Raw genomic sequence first — 22,358 nt, 5'->3', positions numbered from 1 at the left:
ATGATCTATATTTTGGGTTCCGGCCCGTTGCCACCTGACCTTTTGCCACCCGGCGTATAGCCATCCGCCACCGACCAGCCTTTTGCCACCCAGCCTTTAATATTGTCACCCTGCCCTTTGCCATCGGATGATCTGAGAGTGTCATTTGCACTTTTTAATTAGGCCTGTAATTGAATTAAAATGGACGCCTTGTCTCAATTCAAGAATAAAATGTTTGCATTTAGTTGCATTGCCCGTTGCTTTTGCCCAGATGTTTGGTGGCAAATGGCCAGGTGGCAAATGGTCGGATGGCAACATGCTGGGTGGCAAACGTTTGGGTGGTAATAGACCGGATGGCAACAGGCCTAGACCCTGGCGACAGCCTCAACCTTGTTCAACAAAAAATAACAAAATATCTTTGATATTGATATTTGTTGTTTTTTTTACATGAAGTAATTTCATCTTAGATAGTATTTTTTTTCCTTATATATATATTGATAGATATATTATTTTTATTTTTATAATAATTATTTCAACGAGGAAAAATAATAAAGTTTCAAAGTCCGTCAAACCATAATAGTTGAACTTACGTAATCGCGCTTTATAAAAAATAGCTTGTGCGCATGTGCTAATGAAAAGGCGCGCACGTTTGTACGTAGTTACTTGGTTACGTATGTTTACTGGCGACACTTTTATACTTTTCGCGATTGATGAACAAGCTGTATTATTGTATCTCTAACAAATGCTAATTAAATATGATCTGCTGTAAGAAAGACTCAACCAACGTTGTCCACGTGGTAAGTTAAAAGTCAAATTATTTTGTTCCAGATCAGATACAACTATTTAAGTTCGATAATTAACAGTAATTTGTCGTTAAAAGAAAGCTTTGATTCTAGCCTCGACGGCAACAAGGCGCTCAAGAAGCCAGAACATCGACTTGTTGCGCAAACTGGTTTTGGCCATTTGATTTGGCTTAGCACTGTACGAACAATAAATAATAATATCAATAATAATTGTTAATTATTTGTAGTAATATAATATTTCTCTAAAAAAAGATAATTAATATGCCTAGGCCTAAAGGCCTAGAAATAGTAGTATTAGTAGTCAAACAAATAGAATAGAAAACAATGAACTGCTTGCGCGTTGCTATGTGTGGCGCGTTGTTGTTAATATGTGGCGCGCACTAGTAGGTGCGATGAGAGAGAGCTCAGGCTAAAAGTATTGATTTAATTATTAACAAATATCTTTGATATCTAATTTAAAATTAGTAGGCCTAGCCTAGATTATTAATTATAGAATAATTTCCAATGACTATCTGTAGTCCTTTATGTTCAAGATTTAAACGTCGCAGGCAGGTAAAAATATTCATCCTTAGAAAATGTATGTCCATGAACAAGGCAAAAATAGGAAAAAAATAGTGCGCTCTCCGTTAGCTTGAACGCGCGCATGATGTACGTACACCGATTGGAAACGCGCATTTGTTACCTGGTTACGTCGTTTGTTTACTCTGCATTTATTTTATTGTTAATGAAACAAAACTGAAACTTGTCTTGTTGAATTGTATCTCTTGCTGCTGAATAATGTTATGTTGCACAAAGAATTCCACAAATGTCCATTTGGTAAGTTAATAAATGATACATATTTTTAATGTAGTACCAGGACAGATATTATTTTAAGATCGATAATTATTGGTAATTTGTTAAAATTAAAGTTTGCCGCTAGCCTATTATATTATCTAGATGAGAGCTAGGCCTAGCCCCAATTTGGTTGTCGGGGGAGAGCGCTTGATTTTGTTACGCGAAATCCTGTCCATATTGCGCAACTGGGGTTGGCGTAGCTTGGCCTACTAGTACTAGCTTGGCCTAGTTAGTACTAGCTAGTAGGAACCTGAACCTGTTTTTATTGCTTGCGTAGCTAGGGCTTAGCTTAGTTAGTTTAGAAGTAGGAGAAACCTTCTGGGTTTTTTTAAACAGAAGAAAACATTTCCAGTAAAGCTACAATAATAATTATAAATTTGATGCAAATTATTTTAGTATAATTTTTTGTGCGTTGCTATGCGAGCTTACAAACAAACGTTGTTGATTCATACAACAAATACTGTTATTTATATAGAACTGGTTTTTTTTTATATATTTCAATTGAAATGTTATTGTCAATAATTATATACGCCTATATTATTGGCCAGATGTTTCCAGATCAAGACTGAACAACACTACGGTAGTACGGGTAAAATATCTTCATTTTTAATTTGTTTGATTGTGCACTTTGCTTTGGAGTAAATGGTTCGTGTTGTTTTGCTAATGTTATATATTATAGTAATGTAAAAGCTCATTTTTATTTAGTTGTTTATAAATGTAATGTTTTGTCTATGTTATAATGTTATAATGTTCGTTGAATAATATTCACTAGCCTATAGTATTTCTATTGTTGTTGAAATAAACTAAACCTTGGTTTGTTGTTGTTGTGTATTTTATACTATGTTTGTGTAATTAATGTACATTTTTTCTCATTAATATCTATTGCAATAATATATTCATAATTAATTCTATAGAGTTTTGTTTTGACTTACACCACTAACAAAACTATTTTGTGAATGTTTTGCTTTTTTATTTTTATGTTTTCATAATCAAACTTACATATCAGTTTGTATATTGAATTGAATTTAAGTATTTATTTATTAACTAATAGTTATGATCAATTAATTAATTTAATATTTCATTAATATTTAAAATAATTAATTATTATACTAATAATTGGTCTTATTGATTGAATGAATTTATAATTAAAATAATAATTACTAAATAATAATGAATTAATATACTAAATTAGTGAAACAAACAAAACAACTGAAATAATCAAAATTATCTAATAATAGTATTGATTATAATTAATAAATAAATATAATAATTCAATCATGAAGGCTGTAATTGTTTCGTAAAAATATTTATTTTTTACTTATTGAACGTTATAGTTTATAGATTATTATTAGATTATTAATTCATGGATTTATCAATAATTGATTGACCAAATAGATAGAATTGTTGTTCGATGTTTTATTATGTGGTAGTTGATTGACTGCTGACGTCATGATTTTATTTTATTGACATTTTTTTCATTACATTACATTACATCATTCATGGTTTTATGCATTTACTAATTAAATTTGATTAAACTTGATTAAATGATCAGTTAAAATTTCGTGTTATAGGTCATACCAGTTGCCGCTGCATCTGCCACCAACACTGTAGCTTTATCTGCCACCAACTCTGCTGCTGCAGCTACATCTGCTTCTAACACTGCAGCTGCATCTGCTGCTGTAGCTATTGATCATGGTTACGACGAAGAATTGACTTTGGCAACTGCAGGTGAAGCTGAAGAAATGCTTAAAACTTTCTACGATGGATTTACTCAAAAGGTATGACAAGTAATAATTAGGCCTATCAACTGCCTGTCCTTTTAAAACCATGCCTTGTAAGTATTATGAATAACTTTTTTTTTCTTTATATTATAGTCTAGTGCTCTAACAAGCATTGACACAGGGAGTACGCTGACTAATCCATACCTAATGAAAGGAGCTGATAACAAGGAGGCTAAAAAGAAGAAAAAGCAGGAAAAGGAAGAGAAGAAGAAAAAGAACAAAATGGAGAAGGATGAAAAGAAAGAGGAGGAAAAGAAGGAAAAGAAAGAGAAGAAGGACAAGAAAGATGAGGAGAAAAAGGAAAAGAAAGAAAAAAAGAAAGAAGAGGAAGAAAACAATACTACGGTAATTATATTAATAATACTCTGACTTATTCCTTTACTTTATATTAATTTAATTACAGATGAAAATAAAGTTTACCGTTTTGTTTTACCTAAAGTCTGAAGTGGCAGGCCATATCATTAATGTGATACCAATCGAAAGATTTGATGAGGAGGAGGAAGTGGAGGAAGAGGAAGACAAAGAAGACGAGGAGAAGGTGACAAAGGGAAAGAACAAAAAAGAGGAGAGAAAAGAAAAGAATAACAATAAAAAGGGAAGAAAGAAACAGAAGAAGAAGGAAAAGAAAGAAAAAAAGAAAGAGGAGAAGAATGAAAAGAAAGAAAAGAAGAAGGACACGGTAATTACTATCAATAATACTCTGGCTTGTTTATCTACTCGACATTAATTTATACAGATGAAAATGACAATTTTGTTTTACTTAAAGCCTGAAGCAGCGAACAATATCATTAATGTGACACCACTCCAAAGATTTGATGATGAGGATGAGGAGGAGGAAGACAAGGAAGATGAGGAGAAGGTGAAAAAGGGAAAGAACAAAAAAGGCAAGAAAGAAAAGATGAAGGAAGAAAAAGAAAGGAAGAAAGAACAGAAGGAAATGAAAGATGAAGAGAAGAACGAAAAGAAAGAAAAAAGGAAAGAGGAGAAGAAGGAAAAGAAAGAAAAGAAGAGACAAAATGACACGGTAATTACTATTAATAATACTCGGACGTATTAATTTATTCTAGATTTATTAAATTAATAAAAGAAGATGAACATTACTGTTTTGTTTTACTTATTAAAGTATGAAGCTGCAGCAAGCAATATCATTAATGTGACACCACTCCAACGATTTGATGATGAAGAGGAGGAGGAAGACAGGGAAGATGAGAAGCAGGTGAAGAAGGGAAAAACCAAAAAAGAGGATAGGAAGGATAAGAAGAAGGAAGAAAAAGAAAGGAAGGAGGGAGAGAAGAAGGGAAAGAAGGAGAAGAAAATGGAGGAAAATAATAGAAAGAAAGACAATAAGAAGCAGAAGAAGGGGAAGAAAAATGGGGGAAATGGTATATAACTTTCATCTCAATCAATTATTGTTATGATTTTCAAGTGAATAAGCAATATTAATGCAAATGACATGAATTACGAGTAAATATTCAATTATCTATGCTATTCAGATTCTAAACAAGAGTCGGATAAACAATCATCTTCCACTGATGATGGACTAGCTATCTGCGCATGTGGTGTATGGGCTGAGTTTGACGGACAGAAGGAGATTGAATTTCCTAAAGCTAGTTTCTTCGATGTACTAAAACGAAAACTAGGATTTAAAAATAACAATATAAAAAAATATAAAGTAAGTGTTTTTTTTTAAAGCTTCTGATATAGAACTTTTGGATGTAAAATGATGACAATGCTAAAAAGAATATTGCTTATTTACACTTTTGTACTACTTATATTTAGGCTGACTTTGATGATATATGTACTGAAGATATTATTCATGAGACCCGCCATGTTGTCTTAAAACCTCCTACAACACCTGTAAACCAAAGAGAAACGGTGGGCAACTTCATTCTAGGGGTGGATGTAGCCATCCCTGGAATGATCTGCTAAGTTTTAGTTAAGGTGAGACATTTTGAAGTTGTGAAAAAATTGTTTTAAATTGTTATGACTCAGTATTGGTGTTATCTTATTTTGAAAGTTAGTTTAAAAGTTGTTATCATTGAAACATCAATGTTAAAAGGTTGTATTTATTTTTCTTTGCAGGAATGGTGTTTGTGGCGGTTGGTTTGTGGGGGGAGATAAGTGTGTTTATTTTCGGTAGGTGAATTTTGAAACTCTTCAATGACTCTTTTTTTCAACTTCTGACATTATTTGTTGGTTTTTTGTGCGGTTTGCAACATGGGTTATGTTATTTGTTTTTGGGTATGACTGCTCGGTTTGGTGGTGCTTTTATTTACTTACTTTTGCTGAAATAGGGATGTGAAACATTGCATTTTGTTTGAGGGAATTTACATTTAATTAGAGAGAGTAAAAAGAGGCGTTAACAAGCCATAAATGTTATAATGCAAATTAGGCAGATAAATAATGTTTTTAAACATCTTAAGGCAGACATATAAAACATCATTGAATATCATTTGTTAATCAATAACATCTAACATTTTGGAATACTAAATTAAAACGTTTTTACAACAAAGATTATACAACATTTACAATGACAATTTTATAATGTACCACCAGTACAAATAATTTATTAGTTGAACAAACAAAATCTCATCATTATATGGATCATAGTGGCAAATGGTAGGCAATCTGTGACGACAAAGGTTATTTGCCATTGCGGATGAATGCACAGATGGACACGTAGCTATGGCTTGTTCATTTGATTTTTATCAGTGTGTAGGTCCCATCAACGTATAGATGCGCAGCTATTAATACATTGGTTTTGTTTTATCACCCTATGACATTTTCAACCAATCAGATTACGCTATTCCAAAAAAATTAATTTACCTTTATACTTTTGCGGTGATCTGAAACATTACAGGGATAAACAGGATATTTCATTGGAGTTGTTAATTTTTCTAATATTTGACCTATCAGAGATTGGGCGTGGTGTTTAGGCTTGGGCCATGGGTATGTGTTGGCAACAGATTGGTTCAATATCGTGCTTTAGTTGTAGCGGTTTTTTCGATGTGTCTTGGGGTCGAATGAATCTCAAAATGAGGTTTGAAGTGGAGGCGCCTCTAAACTGCCGCGACATGGTAGATGCAGGCACATTTTGTTTGTGCGTATTCGGAATATAGTTGGGTAATAACTCGTTTCTATGTGGTATGCGCATTGTTGGTAGTTCGGATCTGTGCAGGCATGCGCAGTGTCAATCCGATGTCGTCACAGACTGTTTGCGATTCACTAGGTACGTTACATCTTTTTTGACATACAATGAGTTTTAAAAAGAGTTCAGCATCAGATTGTCTTATTGTTTCTAGTACTGGTACAATGCCTTTTCACAAAGCATTCAATGTAACGTATACTGCACAAATCAGTGCACAGCTACACACAAAATAACATCAAAAAGTGTTTAACAACATCAATACAATGAGAATAAAAATTAACAAATAAAACAAATAGTCACCGTTGTTTTTCTGCTTGATATAACATCAAATTATGTCTTTATAGACAAATTTTGCCCTTTGCTCTCTCTTACCGAATGGTTTGCTTTTTTCACACCCCCTACTAAGCGATTGTTTGTCGATAACTGGCCATTACGCCCATCGGTCTGCTCTATTCATTTAATGTGATTTATGTCAATTTCCAAGCTTCTTGTCTCGGATATTGTTGGAGGGAGACTAATTGATAATTTGTTGAGCTAATCTGAAACCTACCGTTATATCCATACGAGTTAAACCCACTTTACTTGCCGCCTTATTTATATATTTATAGCCACACGTCATTGAATAAATTATTATTATATATATATTGAAAGTGTCCGTATTTCATTAGTGTTTTGTACCACAGCCTAACTAAGCTGTTGCTTGACAGGACAGACCGACAGACCGTATATTGACAGACAGAAACCAACCGACATCATTTCTAATGGATTAAACAATAAATTCAAACGAAAGGCATTATAGTTCCATCATACCGACTTTTAATTAAGTTATTGTACACAGTACATGAATGTTATTATTAATTGTTAGACTAACAAATGAAGCGGGTTATATTTATTTTTAAAATATGCACACAATTTAAAATATATGTTGAAGTGCCACAATTACTCAAATTGAAAGTGGATTTGGATACAATGATAAATGTGTGAGCCCAGTATACTACCGCATGTTATCATAAGTTTTACACCTTAAAGAAAAGGGTATTTATATCAGAATCAGAAATATGCACACAATGTGTAGTGCAGCTGTACATTGGTGGTTAACGTGCTTGCCTTCCAATCCCAAGGTCCGGGGTTCAATCCTGACCTAGCGCCAGGATTGTAACTCACGACTCCACTCCAAGACTCAAATGAGACTTAGTTTACTTACTGTTGATCTGTATGAAATAAAAACAATCGCTATGGCTAAGTACCAGTAACTTCCACTACTATACAATTGAAAATTGCATACTTGGATTTGGGTGCTAATGATATCTTGTACCTAGTTGTAGGCCTATTACTATTATTACTGTATGTGATTCTTTATCTTATTGCAAACGGAAACGGGTTGTATTTTAATCTAATAAAACAGTACATTATCATCATAAAGTGTTACACATTAAACAGGGTGTGGGAGGGGGTAGGGTTAAATGTGATATCAGAAATAAGCACAACATTTGTGGTGTAACTTACCGACTGAACGTTGAATACTGGTTGTCAAACTAAACGTGCCTCTCCTGCTGGCGGGAAACAACAATTTACAAAAGAACGTAATACCATGTGGAAAGTGGGCTCGTTCACTTTGTATAATTTATTTTATCGAAAAATTTAAAACGAAATAAAAAATCATTGAACTGCTTGTAATACACATAACATCGGTGATATTTTTAGGGCATCATCCGATTACCCACTGACAAGTTTTACAATAACAACCTTTTTCTCTTACTCAAATTATGGCAAAATGTCTTATCTGGAGAAGATAGGCCTGAAGCAACGGATAGATCCCTATATTTTGTATGTCAATATGGAGAACAACATCTTTACTAATAATATTACTAGTTATTACTTACTGTAGGCCTACTAAATATTAGATACTAACTAGTTAGTAATAGTATCATTAATAGTTTTGCACCGCGACTGGAACTCTCTTCCTCGAATTTTATCTTCACTGAAGTTATTTATATGTCAGACGACATTTTAAAGACATATTGTCCCAAACAATAATTGTTGATAAATATGTCATTTTGTCACATAATATTTATTCACTTTGACAAAAAATTGAATCGTATTTACCCCAAAAAACATTAATTTAATACAAAAATATGAATTGAAAGTGAAATCTTTTGTTGTTCGTTCTTCTACGAGTAGCCTAAACTATAAAACTGCAAAATGGGTTATTCAAAGTCTAATTTTATTAATCACGTGTCATGGTTTGGGAGAAATACAACTTAAAATCTTTGCTTTTCTGATTCTATCCTCGACTATGCCCTCCGCAAGATTAAAAACTATGCTTAAAATACGTTCATTATTATTTCTCAATGAACAATGAACGTTGAAGCTCTCTCAACACTATCAAACTAGTGGAATAACTAGAAAAAAGTGTGATGTGCCCAAATATGGTAGTGATATGACATCATCATGTCCATGGGCACATCACATTTCTTTGTCACATAAAGTTTGATAGTGTAGAGAGAGATTTATCCATATTTTGGAGTTGGGATGTTCAGGGAAGAGGGAATCCCTGAGGTTGAATCTGAATAAAAACGTCGGTTGCCGGCCTCTACAAATCAGGGTTTACTACACTATTGGCTGGTTCATTCATATATTTGTATGCGGCTGTATACTTCAACAAATCGCCGACCCACCTGCAAGATAAAATGTAAATTGTTGTTGATCAGTAGAAGAGAAGTTATATTCAATTTTTGTTTTCTTTCCTTTCTTCGTTTTTTTTATGTTGCTGTTCAATACCGAATGGAACAGAGTTTGTTCATATTTTAACTTTCAATCTTTCTTTATTTTTTTACGAGGAACTGTACGTACAGTGGTCACTTTTGGACATTTACAAAGCGTGCCACTTTCACAAGAGATTCCAAATGAACAATAGAATCACGTCCAAAGTGGAGCATTTTACTTACATTGATAAAATCAATGGAATAAATAGAAGCTCAGCCATAACCAAATACACAAAGCCTCCATTTAGTATGTCTTTGGTTACAGGATAAAGGATATTGAACATGAATGCCGCAACAAATACCATTAGATTCTCCATCGAAGACATTGCTGCAAATATACTTCCTGAAGGTAGCAAAAAAAGTAATTAAACAATGTCCAGTGAATTTTTCTATTGCAAAGACGGTTACGTAGGCAAATAATAACCTAGGCGCGCGCGTACAAGTCCAGAGAACCACGTGGAACACGTGTTAGACGTTTTGTCTTCATTGTGAACATTGACGAAATACAAAATGTGTAAAGAAACAAAGACCACAAACACCATCTAAGTGTACGATAGTTTTACGACAAAGTCGAGTCAAACGGAAACTCTAATCTTCCAATTGCCACGGTAAGTTTCTTAAGTTTCTACACTATCAAACTTGATGTGACAAAAAATGTGGACATCATGGTGTCATCGTATCACTATCATATTTTGGCATATAACTACCATATTTGGGCACTAGTTTGATAGTGTAGACAGAGCTTAAGAAATCTCATTCACTTTCATTTATTCACACACTTAAATGTCATATAGTAATGGTACTACCTTGTTCATCTGAACCAACAGTCCTCGAAATGGCACCTCTAATAATTCCACCTACTAGACCAGAGGGTGACAATAGAATTAACACTGGAAGAAAAAATAAATTAAATATTATGTCTCAATTTCGTTCATCAATCGTCTAAAAACAAGAGTTAGCATTTTGTTTTCTTAATTTTTAGAGGTCGTTCCATAGAGAAATATTCCTTTTTCCACTTGGTCCGGTGACGAGCTCTATTCTTAGCACATATAGCACATGATTGTTTTCAGATTTCGCTAGACTTATTCAGATACGAAGATGATACAAAAGAGTGGTCATTCAATTTTTACAGCACGTTTCCATATCTTAAAAGTTTCCTTTTCCCACTAAGGTACGGTGTTGGGGTCTATATACTTACTAGCCCAAAGTGTGCTTTCAGATTTCGCTAAACTAAAACCAATGTATCCAGATATGAAGACGATGAAACTTAAGGTGCAGCATCTCATTTCATTAAGGTTGAACTTCCTCAACAGCCACACTCCCAGAACGGTAAATAGAAAAAGTACGGCATTTTTAGACGCCGTAAAATAACCTACAAAATAACAAAACAGATAATTGTAGGGAAAGAAGCTAGATTATAGTCTTCCATCATGGACATTTCGAGGGCGTCTGTCGTCGTCTAAGGTGCGTTTGCGGAAGTTACTCGAGAGGTTTTTAATTCAATAATTGATACTTTCTTACCTGTTTGTGCTGGACTCAAGTGAAATGAATCTTTTGCATATAAAGCAAACATCTGATTGTCACCTAATAAGATAACGAAAGAAGTCATTTAAATGATTCAAAGGGTACTAATGAACAAACCGGGAGCAAACGCAAGAGCGAAATAAGTTAGAGTATTGATGCTTGATGTGCATATATCCAGTAAACTATACTTTACAGAGATAAAATTGTCAACACTAGACTCACCTGCTAATACCATCTGTAGAATAAATAGAGAAACAAAGAGAAGGAATATGATAAAACGATCAAAGTGTTGTCTTTTCTTCATTACATCCCTGTACACAATTTTGAAGTTTCTAGGACTCCACATGTCTGAGCAACACGTCTTGCATTCGATTTCACTAACTTCGGTAGGCCCACTTGTTATTTCTGTTTCGTTATTTTCAGTAGTTCTAATGGCTTGAAAGTAAGGATCTGTATTTGGTCCTATAGATTCAAGCAACCAGAATTGAGTATAAACGACTATTAAAATGTTAAGCAAAGCAATCAGACAATACAGAAGAAGGAAGCCGTACTCTCTATTTTGGACAATCACTCCTGACGTCAACAACCCTACAATACTGCTGGAGAACGTCATTGATTGGAGTATACCAATTCTCAGCGTACGATTCTCTTTCGTCGTTATATCTGCAATGTAACTAAAAGTAGCAAAAGTGATGGTTACAAAACCACCGCTCATTCCCGCAATGAAGTTTCCAATAAGAGTGATTCCCAAAGGCATATCCATACGGAGGACTTGAAACATTTGGAAAATGGACATGATTAGAAACCCGACGGCTGGAATGATCATCATGGGTCTGCGTCCGTATTTATCTGACCAACTTCCGAAGCAGATGGTAGTAAAAATGGCGGGAATTGTAAGCGGTATATTCATATAGATCATCCAGTGTGCCGTAGCGGATATTGTGTAGTCTTCTATATCTTGGTATTGGTCCATCTTTTGCCCAAGAGTTAGGTTCCAGCATACATCCGTTAGGTTATACTCTAGGTAGCATAATTTATAGAATATAAACTGCTGTCCGCCGCCATTTTGTAGAAACAAGGATGTGAAAAAGAGAAAAGAAACGGGTTCCACAGTTATCAAATGACGTAAAGACTTGATCGCAGTCATAGTGAAGATTATTCTGAAAAATATGAAAGAAGGTAAAATGATGTGAGTATGTTGGAATAATGGTCACATCATGGCTACCGTAAACATAAAGGTTTTAACCTTGATGTTCTTGCTTGTTTTCTTATTGACTCTGTTTGAAATATGTATAGGCCTATTATATACAATATACTGTATATAAATTATAGACAGAACAAAATCTAAACCGCCGAGTGATATACTGAACAAATTAGAAACGATAGTGTAAAATCTGCTGTGGGAATGAAAAAAGGTCACCCCAACCATTCTGTTTCACATGCAGATGGTCCTAAAATATATTGATACTATTTGTATGTAAAAGGAAAGGCAAATTGAAGAAGATTTACCATCTTTTTTTGGCAGGCCGAACTCAAACACCCTTAACCCATCGTATGCTTACATGCTCTTTATCGGAGTAGAACAGAAGGACGTGAACGTCTTCGTTCAAACATGCTGGCCTACACATCTCCCTGGTCTCATAAAGTAATTTGCTGGAAACCTTTCGGAGCTGAACAGGGGATACTAAGAAATACGCTCACTTACGTCGGTTGTAATTCGGGTGGATAGATCCGGATCAGGTTAACTCCGTTCTATACTGAGACCTAACTTAAAAAAGATTACTAATAATAATAACTGATTATCAGGTAATGACGTCTGTACATTAATCGATTCTAGATCTAAAGTACACTCATTTTTGATAAATTAAGTTATCATGGTTACCATTCCACCAACTGCTACCATTAGTGGTAAATTCAAGTTCCGGTTGTGTGGACTTTGAATCACATGCACTTTTACATACATAACAGTACCACAATGGCTTTATAAATTCAGTAAATCATACGATTTTGTCCTTGATCGTATGATTGATCTATCCGTGACCTATTTTCTTTGTAATCCACAGATTTTAGTTTTTCTGAAACTTGAGATTTTCCGGAACCAGTAAATAAAACACTTACTGAATTACCGGTAAAATGTTGCCGATTTATATATGTAGGCCTATCCATAAGTGAAAATGAAAAAAAATACCGGAGTCGAACCATGGATTTAGGCCTATACGAGGTATCTCCATAATGCGTAGCATTAAACCTGTTGTAAATGAATCACCCTTTCTTACCTTTAAATACGGTTGTGGCCTACGTCTGATATATTTTACGGGAACTGTAAAATTACCATTTTCTATATCACTATTGTGTAGTACTAGTGATAATAAACACGCGACAAATTTGTGTTTGTATTATCGCGATCGGATCATAATGTATTTACTCGTGTGCACTCAACCATATCCAAGGTCAAAGGGTTAGATACGATTTATGTAATAATTATTCTGCCGAAATGGAATTTATTAACTTATTACTGGTAATCTATCAAAGTGTGATTTTCACTTAAATTGTTTTACAAACAATAACATAAATGATAAGATTATTTTTTGAATTATTTATTCTTTCTGCTTTCAAAATGATTCAGTCACAAGTTTAAAGTAGAGTATGACTATCACCCGCTATATAATGAATATGCGATTATATAAATGTCATTATTTCATGCTAATTATTCATTGAGATTTAGAGATAGACTGACCATGAGAGGTACCTCCCTGGACTGACCCTTGTATTCCGTTTAAAATATAAATGAATACTTATAACACTTTTATTAGATCTAAAAAATATGTAAATGCTCAAATTCGCTGCCATATAGTCATAAAGACCACCCGGAATCCAAAAAAACTTTTCCAAAAACCAAACAAACGAAACTAATTTTATAAGAAATGTTTTTAGATCTTTAGTAATAGCTACCTGTACACTTATAGATAGCCCTTCTGATTTTCAGGATCTGCTTTTTTTTTCGCTTCAAGTATTCATAATTTACCTCCGCCAAGGGGGTATTATGTTCGATCACGTGTGTTTGTTTGTTTGTTAGCAGGATTACTCAAAAACTAATTGCAAGATCTTTACCTAAATGAAAATACAGGTAGATATGTGGTCAAGGACCTCATTCAATTTGGAGGCAATCCGTATCACGATCCCAATTGTGGACCACTTTTAGAATTATGTTCAGACCTGCTAGTGTTAAAAGATGATAAAATGTTCAAAAGCCGGCGAGCAGTCTTAAGTAAACCTAATTGCATTTTCTCGAGAATTACTAATTTTGTCCAAAAAACTTCATTTTTGTACAAGAGGCAAGAGTTATAATTCGCGATTTGTAATTTAAAAACATACAGTAATTAGATTTAATGTACAGGTTTTTTGATACGAGTAGTTTGAAAACCCCTATTTCTTTTCAAATTCACTCGTTTGTTTTTGGCGTTGTTGTTCTATTGTTAGTCAACTGAAACTATTGTTTGTTGAAAGGCTGGTTACATAACCTTTACACCAAATTCGTATACACATGCTTGTAGTGAAATTAGCCTAAATCAGACACAGCATTAAGACACAGCACACAAATATATATTTTTTTTCCCGGAGAAATATTATGTAGGAGAATTTTACAGAAGACGGAGTTATGCACTCTCGGAGTGACTTTTTAGTTCAAAACTGTTATTTGCATGAAGAAGACAGAGATTCAGGGGTCAGAGGGCACTTATAGCCATCTCCGCACTTTTCCCCACCCAATTCAATAATAATTACTATGAATACTATAATCGATTTTCCAATTTTCAACTTCTTACAAACACATTATCCAATTCTAAAATGTTCTTCATATATTACATAATAGTATAACTGGTGACTATTAGGCCTACAAAGCATGATGTGGTTTTATTTTCGGTTTATCTTTTTGTAGATAAGCTGTACAAGTAAACACATTCAGCCAACATCGCAAGCATCGCAACAAAACCAAGAACCTGCCGGGAACAAATTTGAAAAAATCATTTGTGAAAATGTATTCATGAGAAATTCCTTGAAATAATTATCAAAAAATAAGGGACCTAAGGAGTCATTGTTTCTGAGTTATCACACCTGAATTGGTACCCCCAAGAGTTACAAGCATGCACTCATTAGTTATACTGCATCAGTTAATATTGAAGTATTAGGTTTACCAAAGGTACTGGTACCATGTAATGTTACCTTTGGTAAACCCAATGTGCTTAACCAAGGCAATCTAACTACAGGACACTGAGCTCGCCTTGCTATGAACTCGTAACAGACATTTGATCTTATATCTGGCTGTGACAATAGACGCAACGCAAACGAGTTGACCATTGACAAGCGACAGTCGAATAAATCCATCGTTTGTGATTGGTCAAAACCCTACGTTGCGTTACGTCTTTGTGTTGCGTCTCTAGTGGGAACCAAGCATAAGGGGCATGGAACTGATCTAAACACTATGATCTCAGGAGTTCAGAATACTGTTGTTGGATTGCTTTGACTCAACCAATATCAACATTGTGTAGACCTAGGGAAGAGTGCTAAATAGGCAAATTGTGCAAGTGCAAAATATAGGCCTATGTGTGCAAAGTAGGCTTAGGTGTGCAAAGTGAAGGCCAGGGGTGCAAAGGGAGTGCATTTAAAGTCATTATATAGTACCCAACATAGAAATGATCTTTGAAGTTAATAGAGTAGTAGTACTAACAGCCGAAGCGATCAGCTTCCTATCACCGTCATTCCGTGTCGCCAGTGTTGCCGAAACTGCCGCCGTCACTACCGCGGCGAAGATACAGTACGCCAATTCCTAATGTATAATATAATAATACACCATTTAAGTTGTTGCAATGCTATATATAATACATACATAGTGAGGACATACTCACGGTAGCATTGGGAGACAATGACGAAGATACAGTAAAAACTATTCCTCTTTAAACCGGTAATAATTATAATGATATTATGATTAAATAATAATGTACTTTACATGTTAATTTACTTTAATGTATAAATTGAATTCGTAATTTGTTCTGTTTCTTTGATTTTTGTTTTAGTTTATCACAACATTTGGTTCTTCTGATAATTCGAAAAAAACTAACCATCTTTGCAATTTTAGAGCTAACTAATTTCATCCAATCAGGGATGAATATATGCACGATGAAGATAACCAGATCCAAAACAAAGATAACGAAAGACAGCACCATGAAGGCTATCCAACCAGCAAACATCTCCTCTTGACATAACAGCCAATCGCCTGTAGTGTTGTTTATAACAATAATCGTTCCATTCGTCGTGGTAGAGTTAGTTTGATTCGTACCAATTTCACAATATTCCAGACTGAAGCTCAGGGTGGCTATAAACCCAGAGAGAAGAAGCGCCTAAAAACAAATTATGGTATTATTTATTTATTTTACAATCCATTTTGTTTACTGTGTTCATCATTAGAATATAAGTCTACTCTACAATAGTAAACTTTTTTTCAAAGTTTCCAATTTTACTTGACTAACTTAGAGTTTTCAAAAGTCACTTACTTTAGTTTGCAAACTAGAGAAAACTCCGAGTATGCAAACAAAAAATAATTAAAGTTTTGCTAGTGAGGTTAAGGCATTGTTACAAAGAAAAATGTTTCAACAAATGAATAATGCCTGGTGATATGGATGATTGGTTGTAGGTTATGGCCAAATCATTAGAAAGCATTAATAGATGATGTTCGTTACTTCAGTGTCCACGTACAATATACTTTCAAATCTATGTTCATTCTTTGGAAAGAATTTAGTTTTATGGAATGGTATGCAGAATATGCAGGTTTAGGCTTCATGTATTCTCTGTTTTTCTATAATTTATAGTAATATAGACGTGTATATATTACAGTAGGCCTATTCATGTTTATATATATATTGTCATTTTTTGTCAGTGTGCACGTTCCATACTTGTTGAATATCCAAAGCGGAAACTGAATCACTGCTGTACATCATTCGTTATTTCAACCAATAAAAACATCCGAAACATTTGCATTTTGTAATTTAATTATAACGGCAAAGATTCGATGCAAAATATACCAATGATAACTAGTATTAATACGCAGTAATAATACTTAATCGACAATCAATTATTCAATTTAAAGTCATAGACAGCAAACCCCAAGCAAATGACGATAAGTTAATTAAGGAGAGGGGTTCGAAAGGAATTGAACAGTTAGAGAATTTAGCAAATAAAATAAGTAAGCGAAATGGTAGATTTGAAGTTTTCCTGATTAAGCCTATGAAAACATTCGGATTTTAGATCATCAGGCTACTCACCAATTGCACTAACTTCAGAACACCACAAGGGCTTATACTATATTTACAATCTCCCATCTTCGTACTAATGCTACAATAAAAAAACAAATACATCGTTGTTATTTTAAACGTGTCTCGCAATGTCTTTCATCAGAAAACTATTAAAAACATTCAATCACAAACAACAAAGTGTCTTAAAGCCCAATTAAAGTAATGTCCATATTTGAATTTTAACACTCGTATGTATTATGTATTATTACATATGATCTCCTCTCGTCTAGCACTGTATTCACGTGAAATTTGACCCTAACAGAAACTTTGGCCAACACCTTAGAACCAACAATTAGGGCCTAAATCAATAATAATAATAATAATAAATTTGCGTTAAATCTCCTTACCTTTATATTGAGTAGGCCTATAAATTGTAGCGCAAGTCGAAAATATTGTTGTAGTAGTAGGCTTATTACCGTTTCTTGTCTGTGTAACTTGGAACATGACCAGAGAGAAGAAGCATGATTTCAGTGTCTGTGTTTAGTCATCGACGCGGGTGAACAGTACCGTATATTTTTGGTCATGTTATTTTACTGATGTTACAGTTTTTGGAATTTATATTTTAAAACAGTTTTCCTTTTTAAATTATTATAGGCTTACCACTGCCGAGGAACACACTGGCCTAACTAAGTAGGCCTATATCCAGGACTGAAATACTGGACTAGATTGTTTTAATTAATATCATACTGTATAATTAATAATACCATACTCATTGCAAAAAAGCAATGCATACATAAATTATCTGATGTTCAGTGTTACTTAAAAAATTATAGTACTAGGCCTAGGCTACGAGTGCCTAGTAGGCCTACTGAAAAATACAAAAATATGTTAATTAACCACTGTTATATGCCAATACGATTTCTGCAGTGTTTATTTTATTAATCAAGTTGAATATGGCCAAAAACTTTTAGTGGTCTTATAATAATATGTTCTTATTTAGTTTTTGTTGAATTTTGTGGCAATAAATTGAAATTATAGAGGGCGTCCTGCCAACAGAGGAAAAAACACGGACGGATGTGACACACAGAAACAGTAAGCCGATTGTAATTTCCAGTTCCGAATTTCAGTTAATATTTATGATATTTACGTCAATTGTAAATTATTAGAATACACAACGGGGTTTCTGAACGTTTGTAGAATATTGTTGGTAAGGTATTTTCTCGATGTTTAGGAAGTAAGCCTGTTTATAATAAATTAGCGCTAGGCCCAGGCTAGCTAGCTTATTCTGGTGCCGGTACTTTTCATCGTCATCAACAAACCTAGCCAGGCACTAGGACTGAGGTTAGACTGTGAGTGGGGGGTGGGGGATGCGATGATGTGTTATTGATTAGGATTACTTATACCTACGTAAGCCTACTTATAACTTGTTTAGAAAACTTTTTGAGTGTATTTTTTTATGTATGATATTAATATTTGTTTTATTTATTAATTAATAGATGGAAGCAACTGAACGGTTGTTTACAGGAATTTATCGCAGAGCTTTCCTGCCGTTATTAAGAATAAGTGTTATGGATAGCAGGAGAAGGTACAGTATTAACTATTATTGCCATTCAATAAATGTACCCAGGCCTACAGTATATCAAATCATGTAAAATTCTGGTACTGTTGGTAGTACATTCAACTCTCCCCATACCAGGAAATAACAGAAACCAAAACCAAACATTTCTTTATAGGTCCAAAAGAAACAAAATGTCCCATTATTAATTTTTACCATTATACATTATGTTACCAGAATTTCTGCAAAACCAGAAGTAGACAAGACCAAGTCTGTCCTGTATTGGTAGAGTTGACTGTATAAATAATCAATTAAAACAGTCTCACTGCAGCAGTCCAGTGGATCTAAAATAATTGATACAAAACTATATTTATAAAATAATTACTTTTAATAGGCTACATTTTATTTAGGCCTCAAAGTAAATATTTTCTTTGTTTCATTTCTTTTTACAGATTCTTGGGTGTTTCAAGGGGAGCGGCTCCAAAAACAACACTTTTTGAAAACTTGAGTGAAAGAAAAGAGGTTATTGAGAAATGTCAAGATTTAGTAAAAGATCGTCCACCATTGCTGAAAAGAAAATTTGTTGAATTTCCAAATGTCCAAAATGAGTCAACAGTTCGTGTTATACAATGGAATATACTAGCAGATGGTGAGTTTTAATTATCTTGTTCAATGCTTTTGAAACTGGGATACACTCATTAAGGGGATTCCCCTTTGTTTGTATTGTATTGTAATTGTGAAGTGTGTGCATAATCTGTTTGGGCTTTAGCCTATTATCACTCATTCAGTGAGTGGTGACCAATTAAATATTTATTATCATTACCTCTATTTAGGCAAAACTGCTGTTGGTCCAAAGTTTTCCCTTTAAAAGGGGTTCTATCTACTGTAGTTATGATTATATAATTTTGTTTTTCAGCACTTGCAACTGGCAGAGATAACTTTATACAGTGTCCTAAAGCAGCTCTGAACTGGGAGACACGCAAGTTTCATATTCTAGAGGAACTGTTAACCTATGACCCAGATGTAATGTGCCTTCAGGAAGTCGATCATTATGATGATTTTTTCAACCCAATTCTAAAGATGCTAGGGTACCACGGATCGTTTATGGCTAAGCCTAGCTCTCCATGTTTAGACAGTCCACAGAACAATGGACCAGATGGTTGCGCATTGTTCTTTAAAACCGATAAATTTGATTTAGTAAACTCAGAGAAACTAGTTCTCAAAGTTACTCATGATGGATACGAACGGTGGAGTAATCAAGTCGGGATCATTAACACGTTGAGATGTAGCAACAAGAAAGAATTCGTTATCGGTGTAACTCATTTTAAAGCAAAACCGGGCTACGAAGACGTACGTTACAGTCAGGGGTTGGACCTCTTAGAGCATTTCACGAGCCAAGTTGGTTCTCTTCCAGGTATTTTAGTAGGCGATTTTAACGCAGAACCCACTGAAGAAGTTTACCGATTATACGCCGAGTGCCTGTTAAATTTAGACAGTGCTTATAAATTATTAAGCGAGGACGGAAAAACCGAACCGGCATACACAACGTGGAAGATTCGTAAGAACGGTGAACAATGTCATACAATTGATTACATGTGGTACACCAAGCCAAGTTTGGCTATTAAAAGTTTGCTATGTTTTCCTACAGGGGATGAAATCGGTGAAAACCGGTTACCATCAGCAACATACCCTTCAGACCATCTATCTCTAGTATGCGAATTTTCTATACCAGACAATTGAACGATTTTTAAATATTAACCAATATTTTAATTATGTAACAAATACAGTACTTTATCAGGTTGCAGTAATTACAGTATCACTGAATCCCAAATCTGCAAATGCCTATTCTCAATGCCATACAGGATATGTGTTTTGTCAAGCTATGGACAACTTATTCCTGTATGGTCTGATGGAGAAACATCTTCCTTCCTTGCATGGACCAGGGATATTTGCTCTTAAAGCCTCGATCGCACTGGACTTAATTTGGTCAAATTAACCAAGTCGCTGGCTAAAGTGACAGATAGAAGTCCCTCAGGGTTAAATTTAAGTTCAATGGTTACTTTTACCGACCACTGTCTGCTCAGTAGAACTGAGTAACCATGTTGGCTAAAAAATCCAATCCGAACATGTGACTCAGGTTAACACATGACCTTCACTACCATGCGAGTCATAGTTTTAACATCACAGTTACCAATAAATTGACCATTTTTCAAGTCCAGTGCGAACAAGGCTTTATAGTAGTGTCAAGGTACTGAAGTAAATGCTGGAAAACATGTTCACCATCATACAACCTTACCTTTTTGTCAATCACAGATTCTCTCTTTCACATATTTCTTTCAGTATTCCATCTGTAAAAAATATACATATTTATATATAATATCATATGTATGGTATTTATTTTATCATTTATTTATTGTATTATATATTATATACATTTTAATGTATTACATAAATAAATATTTATATTTTAGAACTATATCCGATAGAAATGCAACAATTTTGATATATACATCCTACAATTCAAGCTGGTTGAGTTTTTAATACAGTAGAACCTCTATTAAGATAGTATACTGTATATTTGGTACCCAAAAGAGTTCCAAAAAGTGGGGTGTCCCCAATGGAGGAGTTCCACTGTAACAATACTCGATAAAAGCTTTTTGGTGTAATAAATTAGTACACACTCAATTGCAGAGGCCTATTTGTTTCAAGGGTGTTTACTAGGTAATTTCACATTGGGCCGTCAACACAGGCGTTTTTGTATGCGATAGGTATTTTAGAGTTTTGATGAGTGGTATGGTGGTGAATCATGTAAAATCTGTATCTTTCCTGAGCGGAAACCATCTGTCCACTATGCATTGTGTGTAAATGGTCATAAGGAATAACAGATTCTATATTTTTATTACATCTAATACCACTCATCTGTGTAAATTGGCCTTTAGAATCTCTGTAGTACAAGCCAGAATGGATGCACAATATTTGTCACCCATCATTTACAGAGCATTGAGACTACATTGTTAGTCGAATGCGCTATATAAACACAATACCTTATAAGAAATATAAAAAAATTACCTGTCTTATTTTCATTGGCAATTTCCTCAATTATAGTATAATAATAATAATGATTTCTAGAGCACATTTCGCCACAAAAGGTGCTTAGAAAACATTTATACGATTTCCTTCCATTGTTTAGTAACAATTATGTATGTTTATTTATGTTCAGTGGTTTTGAATGCAACAAAATATTGCACAGAAATTCTACAGTATTTCGCAAACTTTGACCTAACACTATGTTGGTATGTATGTCTTTTTATGTTACTTTAGTCACATTTTATAATCAGTTTGGTGTGTTTTGTTTAATATATGAAGAATTATTTATAGCACAGTATATACAACTGTAGACCACTCAGGTAATGTTTTTATTGGATGTTGATTGTTTATTTTTGTTAACTGGATTGTGTAATTACAAGGCAATTTGTAAAAGCCAACATGTAAAGATTTTTTTTATTAAATAGAATGTTGTATGCAAATGAATACAAACTAACTAGTGCCTGGTGTCTGATTAGTAGTATGCCTTTGAGCGAGTCGCCGAGCGTTTAAAGCAGCGGCTCCGCATAGCTATACAATCGGCACAGGTTAAAGTCACTCTTCGACCTTTGTTCTGGTGGTAGAACAATTCTTCTCA

At 34.1% G+C, this 22,358-nt stretch overlaps 5 protein-coding genes and 1 long non-coding RNA gene across 8 annotated transcripts; 4 read left to right on the top strand and 2 right to left on the bottom strand.

Annotated features, from left to right (window-relative positions):
- Nucleotides 1-675: 675 nt before the first annotated feature.
- Nucleotides 676-3,436, top strand: LOC144841897 (uncharacterized). 3 transcript variants are annotated; one of them, XR_013612057.1, is made up of 3 exons: nt 1,491-1,598; nt 2,165-2,205; nt 3,188-3,436. It is a non-coding gene; the product is annotated as an uncharacterized LOC144841897 (long non-coding RNA). The 3 variants fall into 3 exon arrangements; XR_013612058.1 differs by lacking the exons at nt 1,491-1,598; nt 2,165-2,205 and adding an exon at nt 676-776; XR_013612059.1 differs by lacking the exon at nt 2,165-2,205.
- A 58-nt stretch (nt 3,437-3,494) lies between these two features.
- Nucleotides 3,495-4,454, top strand: LOC144842853 (uncharacterized). The gene is made up of 3 exons (XM_078699407.1): nt 3,495-3,742; nt 3,837-4,076; nt 4,164-4,454. The coding sequence occupies exons 1-3, from the start codon at nt 3,545-3,547 to the stop codon at nt 4,452-4,454; spliced, it is 729 nt and encodes a 242-aa protein (XP_078555533.1). The 5' UTR covers nt 3,495-3,544.
- A 33-nt stretch (nt 4,455-4,487) lies between these two features.
- Nucleotides 4,488-5,333, top strand: LOC144842854 (uncharacterized). The gene is made up of 3 exons (XM_078699408.1): nt 4,488-4,779; nt 4,891-5,069; nt 5,177-5,333. The coding sequence occupies exons 1-3, from the start codon at nt 4,488-4,490 to the stop codon at nt 5,324-5,326; spliced, it is 621 nt and encodes a 206-aa protein (XP_078555534.1). The 3' UTR covers nt 5,327-5,333.
- Nucleotides 5,334-8,354: 3,021 nt separating this feature from the next.
- Nucleotides 8,355-13,194, bottom strand: LOC144842497 (proton-coupled folate transporter-like). The gene is made up of 7 exons (XM_078698946.1): nt 13,111-13,194; nt 11,057-11,994; nt 10,832-10,894; nt 10,509-10,682; nt 10,117-10,200; nt 9,494-9,653; nt 8,355-9,223 (listed from the first exon to the last, which is right to left on the bottom strand). The coding sequence occupies exons 2-7, from the start codon at nt 11,979-11,981 to the stop codon at nt 9,139-9,141; spliced, it is 1,491 nt and encodes a 496-aa protein (XP_078555072.1). The 5' UTR covers nt 11,982-11,994; nt 13,111-13,194; the 3' UTR covers nt 8,355-9,138.
- Nucleotides 13,195-13,486: 292 nt separating this feature from the next.
- LOC144843124 (uncharacterized) lies at nt 13,487-17,612 on the bottom strand. Its single transcript, XM_078699850.1, has 5 exons — nt 17,529-17,612; nt 17,152-17,221; nt 15,952-16,230; nt 15,561-15,659; nt 13,487-14,832 (listed from the first exon to the last, which is right to left on the bottom strand). The coding sequence occupies exons 2-5, from the start codon at nt 17,206-17,208 to the stop codon at nt 14,758-14,760; spliced, it is 510 nt and encodes a 169-aa protein (XP_078555976.1). The 5' UTR covers nt 17,209-17,221; nt 17,529-17,612; the 3' UTR covers nt 13,487-14,757.
- Nucleotides 17,613-18,177: 565 nt separating this feature from the next.
- On the top strand, nt 18,178-22,156 carry LOC144841850 (nocturnin-like). The gene is made up of 4 exons (XM_078698111.1): nt 18,178-18,328; nt 18,618-18,706; nt 19,129-19,325; nt 19,593-22,156. The coding sequence occupies exons 2-4, from the start codon at nt 18,618-18,620 to the stop codon at nt 20,414-20,416; spliced, it is 1,110 nt and encodes a 369-aa protein (XP_078554237.1). The 5' UTR covers nt 18,178-18,328; the 3' UTR covers nt 20,417-22,156.
- Nucleotides 22,157-22,358: the final 202 nt, after the last annotated feature.

The sequence above is a fragment of the Antedon bifida genome, chromosome 5, assembly GCF_963402885.1.
Source record: "Antedon bifida chromosome 5, ecAntBifi1.1, whole genome shotgun sequence".
NCBI classification, from domain to species: domain Eukaryota; kingdom Metazoa; phylum Echinodermata; class Crinoidea; order Comatulida; family Antedonidae; genus Antedon; species Antedon bifida.
Note: the sequence above shows the minus strand (reverse complement) of the source record. Positions and strands in the feature narration are given on the sequence as shown.